Source organism: Manis pentadactyla, chromosome 3 (genome assembly GCF_030020395.1).
Source record: "Manis pentadactyla isolate mManPen7 chromosome 3, mManPen7.hap1, whole genome shotgun sequence".
NCBI classification, from domain to species: domain Eukaryota; kingdom Metazoa; phylum Chordata; class Mammalia; order Pholidota; family Manidae; genus Manis; species Manis pentadactyla.
In genome coordinates this window covers 48,980,075-48,994,622 of record NC_080021.1, presented here as the reverse complement: position 1 = coordinate 48,994,622, position 14,548 = coordinate 48,980,075, and the positions used below count along the sequence as shown (strand labels likewise).

At 38.3% G+C, this 14,548-nt stretch overlaps 1 protein-coding gene across 1 annotated transcript in view; it reads left to right on the top strand.

Annotated features, from left to right (window-relative positions):
- NECAB1 (N-terminal EF-hand calcium binding protein 1) overlaps window positions 1-14,548 on the top strand; it is a 189,220-nt gene that overhangs the window by 2,860 nt on the left and 171,812 nt on the right. Inside the window, exon 2 of the mRNA XM_036932727.2 lies at window positions 4,657-4,681. Coding sequence (XP_036788622.1) covers window positions 4,657-4,681 — 25 coding nt within the window. The remainder of the gene's footprint in view (window positions 1-4,656; window positions 4,682-14,548) is intronic.

Below are 14,548 nucleotides of genomic sequence, written 5' to 3'. Positions count from 1 at the left end.
AACTCTGATTTCCCGTGTTTATATTCCAGTGCTACTGGAATAGTCAATCCTCTAAGAATGGATTTACACTGCTTCTGAAGATATTGTTAATTCCATGACTAGATATGTCCAGCTGGTGGCAAATAGCCATAGACCACAAAATCAGAGAGAGATTTATTGCACCTGTTGGGTTTTGCTTTCTTTTCCTTATCTCCAAACTAACAATAATGATCAGTATGATAATTAATTCTAAAGGTTGCTGTATTAAATGAGAATTCATAGCATAGAAAACTGGGGGAAGAAAGGAAATGTTCTATATAAATTTGAACTGTTACTGTCACATCGGTGTTGTAAGCTAAATGCCTAAAAAGAACAGTGGCCAAGTCCACAAACTAACAGAGAGGCTATTTCCTTACAAATCTGATTTACATGACTTCCTTTCTAAAAAATGACAGAATTCAGTATCAGGTCATCATAAATATTCCTGAATACCTGTTGGGGGGCTTAGAAGCCTCTGTGCTGTTCTGAGGCAGGAGCCCTGAGGCAGGCACAGTGCATTTGCCCTGGGCCCACCTACCCCCACAGGACGGGCTGAGCTGGCACACGTCTGCGCAGCAGCACAGAAAGAGTGGGGACAATGACAGCCATTTCCCTTCCTACACCAGCGCCCTATCTTGTCCCAGCTAATTTCATTCCAGGTAACAGAGAATAAACTCTCATTCAGAATACTAGCCTTGCTAACATGTAGGCCCTCTTTTGAATCATTACATTAATCATCTCTGCTGCTGTGCAAAGGGAGAAGAACCTTCAAAGCATCCCCCAAAACAAGATACACCTCAAATGAGGTTATTTGCACCATCATCCACTTGATGCCACTGTCCAAGCCCAGTTTTCCTTTGACTTTTAATGGAAGGGAAGTGATCTTTCCTCACTTCACTGGTTGGGCAGATGTGGGGCTGGAAGGTCGTGAAGGAGAAAGACCATTTGACTATTTATCTTCCCTTCCTTACCCCAACCATGCATGCACATCTGTGTATACCCTGAATAAAAGGCACAGTGCCCAGATGGCCAGGGACTTGGGGAAATGAGTAAGTTTCCCTTTGCAAAGATACTTAATTCCAATGCCACACACACACACACACACACACACACACACACACTCCTCTGTATCAGAGATGAGATGAGACAGGCAGAGGACATCAGAGCAAAAACAACTTTCCGGGTACAGTGGTTCTGTGACTGAATTCTGTTACAGACAATATACCCCCTATCTTGCCTAGTGCACAGTTGATAATTTGAGTGAGATTGCCCAGTTGGGAAAATGGCAATTAACCCCATCCTTACCTACCCTAATTGGCAAGGCAAATGTCACTCTATTACTTTCAAAAACCAGAAGAAATAGGGAAAACTGAATTTCACTGTTATCATATGTTAAAAATTGTTTTCCCTCACAAGGCCTACCCTAGGCAAAATTAAGAAGATGACTTCTCACTGGGTCATTAGATATATACTAAGTACCTTTTCTTCCTCCATCTTTCCGTGCCTACTTCCCAGCATCCTTTCTCATGGTGACTGGGGGACTGGTAGCAAAACAACTTGCTGCTTTTCAAGGCCTACACACTATGACTCACCCACTAGGTTTTCCCTTCTAGATGATACTCCATATTGTGGATGAGTCTCAACTTCCCACTCTGTACCCCACTTTCTCAGTAATCCATTAAGTGACTGACTAGTTTATCTCATTACCTCATTTTAACCTGGTACGTGGTAGGAGATACTTAGCAAATCTTCAGTAAATGGTATTGTGTCCCTTTTTTAGGCCTCCAAGATAACATTTGCATTGTAACATCTGCCTCCATAACTTCAAGTGAAAAATAAGGACTTTCAATCAAGGCCATTAAAGAATACCTTTTAGGGTAAAGGATGCTATTTCATAATTCTTAAATTGTTGCAAAGATGTAGCACCACCCACATTTAAGTGTGACCATAATACTGAGATTTATTTACTATCTATCTTATGATAGAAACCAGTGAGATTAGCCAATCCACATTACTATGGTAGCATAATGTAGTGAACTCAGTTCTCATCTGCATTACATTTTTTATTAGTCTGTGGGCTCAGAGGCAAAATTTGCAGTAGAGATAGTTCTGTTTATATTTAATTACAAAGAACTATCTGAATAACAAAAGCCACTGTCTTAATTTCATCTCTTGGAGGCTGAATGCTATTTAAGATAGTCCCTTATGAAATGAAATGACAGAGAAATCCTGGGTCCAAGTCTCTGGTGTGTGGTTATTCCTATTCTAGTCACTTCAATCTCATAAGGACACAGCAGAGCTTGAAACAGAATCTTAGAGTATATCAGAGGTAAGAAATAGGCTGCATTTCATGTCTCTCCCTCAGCTGAGGCTTCAAAGTTTCAGAGGAGAAACTGATCATGACAGGGAGATGAGCCTCCAAAATCTGCACTAGAGATTACCTCTGTGGTGTAAAAAGAATTTGTGTCTCATCTTGCTGTAAGCATAGAAGCTCTTACTGTTGAAAGCAATCATTTCATAATAATTAAATGAATTTAGCTTAAAAAGGGGAACCAACTTCTTATGTACACAAGTCGGCATGATACATGCCTGTTGTTGGAAATTTTTTATAGATGACATTTTTAGTAGTACTAGTAGTATTTTCTAATAAAAACACATTATATTAGTGATTAGATTTATCCATACTTCATCTCTACAAAGTCAACAGAAGGAAAAGAGGGTAATGCTGCTGTAGAAAACTGAGAATTTTGATAATAAAAACTATTGCTCATGTTTCAAGCTGGCCACCAAGAAGTGATGACTTAAATATAAGAGTAGCTCCAGTTACTTAACCACAGCTACAAATTGCTCAAGAAAATGCTCCTCAGGTGCCCCTTTTCCATGATTCAAGGTTGTGAATATCCTTTTCAATAGGATAAAGGGACATTTTCTTTGGTACTGTATGTAACACAGTTGTCTATTAATAAGACTTTTTTCTATCAGTATATAGTATCAAGATTGATTTGATTGTTGCTGACAGAAAAAGTAACCAGAACTATCTTAAGATTTAAAGAAATAATAATTGCTGGTTCCTGTAATGAAAAGCAGAGATCATATTGTCAGGACAGCTTGATCAGAAGCTCAGGGAGTGTCATCGGGTTCCAGTTAGTCACAGTTTCAGGACACTGCTTTCTTGAGTACTGGCTATTTCCAGGTTACATATTGTGTTAATTTCCTAGGGGTGCCATAATGATGTCTTACATACAGGGTGACTTAAACAACAAAATGTTTTCTCTCAGTTCTGGAGGCTCGAGGGGTGAAATCAAGGTGTGGGCAGGACCACGCGCCTTCCAGAGGCTCTAGGGGAGGATCTAGAGCCTCTCTTCAAGCGTCTAGTGCTGGCCCACAGCCCTTTGCCTGCCATGGCTTGAAGCTGCATCACTCCATCGTCATACATTCTCTGCATCTCTCAATCTCTCTCTTCTTATAAAGTCACCAGTCATTGAATTTAGGGTCCATTCCAATACAGTAAGACCTGATCTTAATTTAATTAGCTCATCAGAGACTGTTTCCAAACAAGGTCACCTCCACAGTTACTGGGGGGGTTAAAACTTCAGCATTTGTTTGGTGGCAACACGTTTAGCGCATGATGCATTTGATAACAGAAAGGCTGACAGCAGCTGCTTACCTGTATCTCCCCAGGTTCAAAGTCAGCAGAAGAGAAAGTGTGTCTCTCTTGACAATTCAAGCAAAACCAAGGTCTACTATTCACTAGCCTTCCTGTGCTCATGCCCAGGTGGCCACTGTGGCCAGAGCAATGAGACACCGCTTTGCCAGGCCTGAGTGCTCTGCCCAGCCCTGAAGCACATGGGCTGAGGGTGGAGGAAAGATTAGTTCCCAGAAGAAAATTTGGAAACCATTATCAAAGATACCCCATGGCTAAGCAGTTCACATCCCTCAAAGACAATTTAAAATGGGCGCATTTAATAGAATAACATGGAAGTAAAATAAAGTATAGTATAGACACATTAGCTCTACTTATCCATAATTTGTTATTTTTTTATTTTTCCCAGTTTTATTGAGATGTGTTTGACTTACATTAAGTTGCACATATTTAAAGTTGAAAGATGATTTTTTACAGAAGTACACCCCTATGAAACCATTACTACAGTTGAAATAATAAATACATTTACTGCTCCTAAAAGTTTTCTCAGGTCCTTTTATAATCCAGCCCTCCCTGCCCTCTTCATTCTTATGTGTCCCTTAATCTGCTTTCTGTAACTGTAGATTTGTTTGTGTTTTCTAGAATTTTATATAAATGGAATCATAAGTAGGTATTCTTTTGTGTCCAGGTTTTTTACTCAGCGTAATTGCTTTGTGATCTATTCAAGTTACTGTATGTATCAAGAGCCCATTCCTTTTTTTTGCACAGTAGTATTCATTTTACAGATATACCTTCACTTGTTTGTCCATTCACTTGTTTATGGACATTTGGGTTGTTTTCTGTTCTGGACTATTACAAAGAAATCACAATTGGGAAAGCTTTATATAAAATTGGAATTTCTTTTATTTAATAAGGGGTGAATTATGTGTAAGTATAATGTTCACTATAATGCTTAGAAAAAAATGGTGATACATTTTTTCCTTTGTCTTTTCCAGATACTGAGAAGAGCAGACAAAAATGGTAAGATCAAAAATCTACAGCTTCTGTTTATTAATCTCTTACTTTTTAGATCACCTCATGAAGAACAATGTGGAAGACAGAGGAGAACCCAAGAAATTAATATGTAAAATGTCAGCTGCTTGTACTAGAAAGAGTCATAGGCAAGTTCATGGATCCAGATATTCATGAGAATTTGAGTTATTTATATTTGACAAAAAGATGGAATTTATGCCTTCAAAGTGAGGAGCTATCATAGCTCTGGATTTTTTATGCTTTAAATTATTCTAAAATAATAATGGCTTTTAGTCCTTGAGTGTCTACTATGTTCTAGGCATTTTCCCAAGTACTTTTTGTGCATTACGTCTTAGAGTTAATAAGCTACTGATCTGGGACTTGGACCCAAGCCTGTGTGACACCAAAGTCTGGGTTCTCCACAATGAACCTCAAACCAGCCTTGGGGTCAGCTACTGCACCCTAAGGTGGTTACCTGGAAGCATGCATTGCCAGACTCATCTCCACTCCACAGCTCTGGGCCACAGCTCCCCCATTTGAAGTTTTTGCACTGGAAGTGATAGTTTATAGAGACAGAGAAGTAGGAGAAGCTAGAAGGAAAAACTGCTCTGTCAGAGGAACTATGGTTTAAATGATGCCTCCACAAAGTCCAACTGTAAGCTGTCATAAGCAGTATCTTTTGACTTCTTTATACCACTATAATTTTTCTTCATAGAAAACCAAATCAGAGCTTATTGAGTTTTTACTGCTGCTATAGTATAAGTACATAATAGAGCTATATTCCTGGCAGGAGTTTCTTGACAAATATAGGATACAAAGCATCCTTTCATTTTCTTGAAATCCAATTTCTTATCTATGGGGAAGGATTACAGGCAGAATCCAGATTTGACAGATTAAAGACATATGTTGTAGTCTAGATAGCCTTTAGGCAGCCCAATCAAGAAAAGCTTGACTGGCACAATCTACACAACATAAAACATATTAATCCAAAGAGCAATAAAATAGTGTCCCAAATCTTGATAATACTAACTGTGCATGTCCACCAAAATATTTTTTGAACTATGTGCAATGATTGACATATTATCAATTCATAGCATTCATAGGGGCTTTTTTTCCCACTTGAACCACTTGATTAATTTTTAAAACAGATGTAATGATGCTGTCATCTTGTCTTCTTATCCCACTCATCAGCCTTATGCCTGACATCCAGCCCCAGTGATGCCTAAAATACAATCAAATAGTGCCTGTGTCTCTGTGCTACTTGCCCCGTATGTCAGCAGCCATTTCCTGTTCAGAAATGCCTGATTTTCTTCTCTTCCCAAGCTTCTAGTTCTCTCAGGCTGCACTTCCCTTTCCCTGGACCCCAAGGCTTTGATCAAGGGTCTCTATTACCTTTGTCTCCATCACTCTTCTTTCCATCAAAACTTGCCTCTTTGGTGGTCCACTATCAAAATCCATAGCCATAATAAAAAGCACCTGAAAAACCAACTCACATGATGTAATGTATCTTATGATAACCACACATGTTATTATGCTATATGGAATGGCCATTTGCATGGCAGCCCCATGTGGTCCTGTTCAGCCCATGTTTTCTCACCTGCCTCCTCCCTCCATATGATTCTTCTCACCTCCTTGCTGTTTTTCCTAATCCGGATCTGAATGTGCTGTCAGAATTACTTGCCTTCTACTCTTATTCCCACAGTCTTTACCACACACCCTTCTCTGCAGCCCTCTGAAGCACTTGAGCATCACGCCGTCCATCACACTTCTTTGGTGGTGTCCCTGCTTTGACCTCTACCTGGTCTAACTTTTCCATTCTTTGTTAGCATGGTAACTCACATGTATTACTTACGTTCCTGCTCAAAGCCTCCTTATCTGGAAATCCTTCCCCTGCTCCCTTGGCAGGGCCCTACCCTCTCTGTGTTCTCTATACTTTGGCATATATTGATTACTGCCCTTTGGTGAGGACTGGAGTTGTTTGCTGGCCATTCTACTTCTCTAAGCTACATATGCCTCTCTAGGGCAAGGAACTAGTCTCACGAATAGACAGTATGTTCATTCAATATTAGGTACTCAGTAGATGTTCATTTAATGAGTTCATAATGATTAAGGTATTCTGCTCCATTATCCATCTCCCTTCCATCTGTCCACTCTTTCCTCTGCTTTTCATCCTGCTTTGCACATTCTCAGTGTAAAGTGAGGGGGATATGCATTTAAATCTCAGCTGTGCCACTTAGTAGCTTTGTGGTTTTAAGTAATAAACTCTGCACCCTCATCTTTCTCATCTATAAAATAGAGATAACATCTACCTGTGTCATAGGGTTATTATAAATAATAAATGAGATAACATATGTGAAGTCCCCAGGGCAGTACATGGCATGTAGTAAGAATTTATATCTGCTCATTTTACTGCTTTTATTATGATTAATATGATCAGTATTACTACTGAAACCTTGAACAGTTTTTGTGCTGTTGTTCCTTAGCTATCAAAGACACCTGGTGACATTCTAGTCATTTCTTTTTCAGTAGAGGCTAGTGGAAAAAAAGGCTATTTGCCATACTGTACACAAAAATGATAATAGTAATCTACTGTAAATGAGAAAATACCAGCATGAAAAGAATCTTTCTGTACCATGTGTTCATCACATTCTGTATTTGCAAATAAACAGCTGCTACATGCACTTGATCTCTGGGTAACAGACCCTCATATGATAGAATCCCTTATGGGCTGCATAATTTGTGATGGAATAACAAAAAAGAAAAAAGAGGTGGTAAGCAGTATGATAGTTAGTCTGCCAGCATACAGATTTAACTTTTAGAATCTGACATGAAAGAGAAGCAACTAGAGAAATGGGGAAAAATACATGATTAGTGATTAGCTATAAAAATGGTCTCTTGGAGAGATATTTTTGGTTTTCATTGTTTTCAAATCATAGGCTAGAATCTTAGACATAAAGGTGGACCTCAAATAGAATTGCTTAGGAGAGATGTGAGTTGTTTGATCTAAAGAGCCAAAATTAAACCCAGAAATTCAAAACTCTTCAGAAATCTTACTTATATGCAGGCTGAATGAAAATGGAAATGATACATGGGTATTTGTAAAATTTGCAAAAAGATGTTTTTTAACCTTAGGCAAATGAAAAGACTTTTAGTATCTGCTGATGTACACTTGCTAAGATCTGCTGCCATTCTCAATCAGCAAATAAGTAGGCTACATGGGTAGTATTTTTGATCCCAATGTAATGACTAATCTCTGTGAAAGATCATTATAGTTTTCCATAGCCTTTAATCCATTCTAGCAGCCTGAATTGTAAATTGGCACAACTGCTGTGGAAAGCAGTATGGAGGTTCCTCAAAAACTAAAAATAGAAATACCATTTGATCTAGTAATTCCACTTCTAGGAATTTACCCAAAGAAAATAAAATTCCTGATTTGAAAAGATATATGCACCCCTATGTTTATCACCACACTGTTTGCAATAGCCAAGATATGGAAGCAACCTATGTGTCCATCAATAGATGAATGGATAAAGAAGATGTGGTGTGTGCACACTACAAGAAAGGACTAGCTGTTACCAAAGGGAAGGGAATGGGGAGGGTGGGTAAGGGGGGAGGAGAAGGGGATTAGGGGCATTATGATTAGCACACATGATATAGGGGGGTCACGGGGAAGACAGTGTAGCACAGAGAAGACAAGTAGTGAGTCTACAGCATCTTACTATACTGATGGACAGTGACTACAATGGGGTGGGGGGTGGGGGGAAGACTTGATAATATGGGTGAATGTAGTAACCACAATGTTGCTCATGTGAAACCTTCATAAGGTTGTATATCAATGATACCTTAATAAAAATTAAAAAATGAGGTGGTATGTATACACAATGAAATATTACTCAGCCATAAAAAGAAAAGAAATCCTCCCATTTGCAACAACATGGATGGATCTAGAGGGTGTTATGCTCAGTGAAATAAGCCAGAGAAAGACAAATACCATATGATTTCACTTATTTGTGGAATATAAAAACAAAGCAAAACAGAAGGAACAAAACAGCAGGAGACTCATGACACCGAGAAGGGACCAATGGTTACCAACAGGGAGGGGTTGGGGCTGGTGGTGGAGAAGGGTGGGAGGGGTATAAAGGGGCACAATAATTCACAATACAATATAAGTTATCATGGGACAATAGGACAGCATGGAGAATATAGTCAATGATTCTGTACATTTTTCTACATTGATAGTAACCACACTAGAGGGGGTGAGGTTTTAATAATATGGGTAATTGTTGAACCACTGTGTTGTACATTTGAAACCAATATAAACTTATATATCAATGATAGTTCAATTTTTTTAAAAGCTACTCATTTCGTAAATGTTTGTTAAATTTTGCCTGTAGAAATGCTGTGTAAGTTGTAAAATGATAACCAAACACAAGATATTGTTCCTTTTCAACAGAAGGCAAGGACCATCTTATTCTTTTGGCATCCAACATTGTAGATGCCTGCAGCACCTGCTGGGCTGTCAGTAGCAGAGAGAACAGCTATGTACAAAGTACTGCATAGGCTTTAGGGGCTTAGTTGCCAGTTTTTGAAAGAAGGAAGAAACACTGATTTAATGAGTGCCTGCTATGTATTTATCCACTGTCCTTTCTGTCTGCTTTAATCACACTGTACGCCAGACTTTGGCACCTGATGCATACTGTATTCCATCATATCTAAGCCACCTTCAGTTCTAAAGGGCACCATTATTTTATATACCACTAAGAAAAAAGAACTCTTAGGATTAAACTATGATATCCGCAGTAGTAAAATTGATCCCAATTTGAGATGCTAAAATGTGAAAAAATGTGTATTTTATAATCAAAAAAATACAGACTTCAATAAACATTTTCTTATTGAAAAGGAAATAAAGAAACTACCACAGCCACCTTAGCCTCCAGCAGTCACCACCCTGATCAGTCAGCGGCCATCAACATCGATACAAGACCCTCTACCAAGAAAAATAGTCACTGAAAGCTCAGATAATGGTTGGCATTTTTTAGCAGTAAAGTATTTTTTAGTTAAGGTATGTACATTGTTTTTTAGACATAATGCTATTGCATACTCAACAGTCTAAAGTATAGTGTAAACATAACTTTTATGTTCCCTGGGAAACTGAAAAATTCATTTGGTTCACTTTGTTGCTGTGGCTAGAACCAAACCTGCAGTATCTCCAGGGTAGACCTGTATTTGTCTTTCTCTGATTTATTTCACTTAGTATAATACCCTCAAGGTCCAACCATGTTGTCATAAATGGCAAGATTTAATTCTTATTTATGACTGAATAGTATTCTATCGAATATGGATACTACATCCTCTTTATCAATTTAGCTATAGTAGGCACTTGTTTGTTTCCATATCTAGGCTATTATATATAATGTTGCAATGAACGTGGGGTGCATATATCTGTTCAAATTGTTTGTTTTCTTTGGATAAATACATGGATAAATTGCTGGGTCATATGGTAGTTTTAATTTTTTGAGGAATCTTCAACTCTTTTCCATTCCCACCCACAAGGCCCAAGGGTTCCCATTTCTCTGCATCCTCACCAACATTTGTTATTTCATGTTAACAGCCATTCTGACTGGTGTAAGATGATACCTCATTGTGGTTTTGATTTGCATTTCCCTGATGATTAGCACTGTTGAGCACCTTCTCGTGTGCCTGTTGGCCAGCTACATGCCTTCTGTGGAAAAATGAAGACCCATTTTTAAATCAAATTGTTTTGTGGTGTTGACTTGTATGAGTTCTTTACAGATACTAACCCCTTATCATCAGATGCCTGGTTTACGGGTATCTTTCCCCTCAGTAGGAAGCCTTTTCATTTTGTTGATGGTTTCTTTTGCGCTGAGGAAGCTCTTTACTTGATGTTGTCCCATTTGTTTATTTTTCCTTTCATTACCCTTGCCTTTGGAGTCAGGTCCAAAACTCATCGCCAAGACTGATACCAAGGAACTCAGACCTATGTTTTCTTCTGGGAGTTTTGTTGTTTCAGGTCTTAAATTCAAATCCTTAATCCATTTTGAGTTAATTTTTGTGTATGCTATAAGGTAAGGGTCAAGTTTCATTCTTTTGTATCTGCCTGTCTGCTTCTGTCAACCCCATTTATTGAAGAGACTATCCTTTCCCCACTGAGTATTCTGAACTCCTCTGTTGTAAATTAATGAACAGTATATGCATGGGTTTATTTCCAGACACTCTGTTCTGTTCATCTGTATGTCTGTTTTCATACCAATACTCTGCTATTATAATTACAGCTTTGTTATATAGTTTAAAATCAGGGAGCATGATGCTTCCCCCTTTGTTCTTCTTACTCAAGATTGCTTTGGCCATTTGGGGTCTTTTGTAGTTTGATACAAATATTAGGATCTTTTTTCCATTTCTGAAAAATACCATAGGAATTTTGATAGTGATTGCATTGAATCTGTAGATAGATTTGGGTAATACAGACATTTTAATAATATTAATTCTTCAAATCCATGAGTTACAGGATAGTTTCTTAAAAATAAGACAACAGCAAAGTTTGCTGCCTCATTTGGTTCTTCCTTTTATGAATAATTTCTCTGTAGCATGTAATGCATTTTACACACAGTAAAACTTCTTTCAAAATTGAAGTCAGTCCTCTCAAATCCTGCTGTATATGTACATATGTATATACTTCCATCTGTACATGCATAAATATAATTAGTTATATCCTGAGTTTGCAAAGATCTTGAATATTATGTTCTGTTTCACTAATCCACAGTAGTTTTATTGATTTAATGCACTAAATACTTCCTTAGTAATCTGAAGGAATTTTGACTTTGAATGACTAATCTGTTTCAAGACAATAATTTTGGCATTAAAAACCCCAGTATTAAAACAGTTGATATTGTATTTGCATATTTGGAAATATTTTAAAGACTTCTCTGGGTCATTATATAACCACTATTAACAAATAAAGTGAGAATTGATGACAGCCTTTAATTTTTTTGCCTTAATTTGATTTATTCAATTAACATGTAAAAATATGACCAGAGGTACTGGTATAAAATGCAGGTTTGGTAAGTAGGAGTATTTTTCCTGAAAACAGAGAACCTTTCAGAGTACTGTCCAGAGGTCCGTGATTCTGTTTCCTGAGTCTTGATAAGAAGGCTGTCTTTTGATGTGAGCTACTTTGTCTGTCACCACCAGCCCCCGACTAAGCTCCACAGCCCCTCTGATCTTCTAATCAGGGATCCTAGCTCTAAGTAAGGATGAAAAAAATTAAGGGCTGGGCCCAGGAAATCAGGACTATTAGCAGAAGGCTGATTTTTGTCTCATAATTCCTCACTGTTTTTTCAAACCATTTGGGAAAATTAGTGAAACTGAGAATCAGGTAACTGAGAGAGCAGTAGGGATCAGAGAGAGCACTAAACTCAGGTTTACTGTCAGGCTCATGAGACTTGCAGACTCTTCAACAATACACTCACTTGAAAGTCAAAGCAATCTAGTATGAGTGATTCATTAAAAAAAAAAAAAACAATCTCATGTCCTAAAAATGACCCTGTTGGGGGAAGTGGATCACTGAGCAGAGCAATAAATATGTGGGTGTGCAAGAGGGCAAGTTTTGACTATAATGATTTTTAAACAAAATAACTAAAAACAAATTTTCTATTTCCATAGTGTTTTTTTTTTCCTAAAATGTAAAGCAGTTTCACACTCACAAATGTGTTGCTTTTCTGGCAAACTGTGAAAATTCTTATTTTTACATAGCTGAGCTAATCAGCTGTCACAGAAGAAACAAACAAAAAATTTAGGTTCAAATTACTGAGCCCATGATAGGACTGCCACAGGCAGCCAGGGGCTCAGAAGACAGGCTCAGCTCCGATTCCAGGTCCTGCGGCATGTAGAGCAGGGTGTACCCTAAAAAGTGGCAGCTCCCTAAGCACTGCTTTAATCCAGATCTGTGCGTTAGCAGCTCAACGTTCCTTCCCCTTTCTGTTTTACAGTATAATCATTTCCTTTCCACCATCTCTATTTAGGACATATATAGCATTATGGCTAAGCTATGGCTTTGCAGTCAGATTTCCTGGGTTCAAATCCCTATTCTACTTCTCTGTAACCTGGGAAGTTATTTACAACTGTAAAGTGGAGATGAAGACAGTACCTCTCTCACAGCTTTGTTGAAAAATTAAATGAGATGATACAAATTTCTTAGAAAGGTCCCTGGCCCTTGAGACATTCTTAATAAGTGTTTTACATTTTTATTTTTTATCCTAATGCTTATTTTTGTGTGGTGAGACTATCCATCTCAATGTCTCACCCACCCTCCCCCTGGTGCTGAATCCCACCTGGCAGTTGGCAGTGACAGATGGCCTGTCCATGACGACCTCACTAAGGTCTCCAAGCTGCCCTGCTGCCTGTCTTGCGTTGCCTTGGTGATTTAGCTTTTCCTATTGTTTGCAGAGCAGTAATCCGAGCATAATTTCTCACATGTGCTTGGAGTTGACCCTATATGCCTAAGACACTCTTTGAGTTCTATACTCCACAGTGAAAAACTACAGAAACTGAATTCAAATTAAGTTATGATTTTTTTTTTTGGTTTTTATACTTGATTTATATGTGGATACCACATTTCTCCCTTTATTATTATTATTTTTAATAAAAAGCTGAAGTGGTAGGTAGATACAAGATAAAGGTAGAAAACATAGTTTAGTGTTGTAAGAGAGCAAATGTAGATGATCAGGTGTGTGCCTGTAGACTATGTGTTAATCCAAGCTAGACAAGGGCAATAAAACATCCACGTATGCAGAAGATTTCTCTCAGAACAGGGGGGGTGAGGTTCTAAGCCTCACTTCTGTTGATCCCCAATTTCTCACCTGATGGCCCCCCTGCGACTGTGCCTGTCTTAGGTTGTTCCTCCCTTGAGGAATCTTACCCGTCTCTGGCTAACCAGTCATCTTCTGGGGCCATACAGGGAAATGTAAAGTTGGTAAGTGAGAGAGAAGCCTTATTGTTTGAAATGGTTAGCTTTTTATTTCTTTACATATTTATGCCCTGTAGCTTCTATGCCCAGCATTTGTCTTGAGGTATCTTTACCACTTGGAAGAATTATGATACTCGGTAAATTTGATATGAGGCACGAATTCTATTTAAGGGTTGTAATTAGGAAGGAAGAAGAAAAGCTATAGAAGTAGCAGGTGGAAGAAAACATGGGAAGATTTGATTATTTCTTTGACATATCTTCTTGTAGAGTAACTTCAGCATGTATAGGTTTTAAGCTACGACTTAAATTGCGCACACACATTAACATAATAGGAGTATAGTTACATAACCAAAGGATATCTGTAATTACCAGCCATCTCCAGTGAAACCAAGAAAACCAGTTAGGCACCTTAGGCATTTGTGAAAACTTATCTATGATATGGTGGATATTGTCCAACTGAACTTGAACAGTCTGAGAGAAATCAGACAAATTAAAACAACCCATTCCTGGGCACTGTTCACATCCCATATGTTCTTTTAACAGTAAATAGTCTGTAGTTGTAAGATTTTGGAGCGCTACAATTTGCACTTCTCCTAATTCTTGGTTGAGTTCCAACAGTATAGATCCAGTCAAATTTGTTGTTTTACTGTATGCACAGGCCAGCTTAGATATCTCCTTCATTCCCATGGCAAGTCCAGGAGCTGGTGGGATGAGTGCATCTACAGCTGTAGCAGTGCGTGGATCTTTGTTGGGGTTTCTTGATGATCATCTTCTGGCATGAGTCTTCCAGAGAGTGCTGATGTTGGACGTTCTCTTTCATATCGTATCTTAGTTCATTTTCGGGGTAGCCCAATTAGGCTTTGATCTTCTGTATAAACGCAAACAGACCCTTT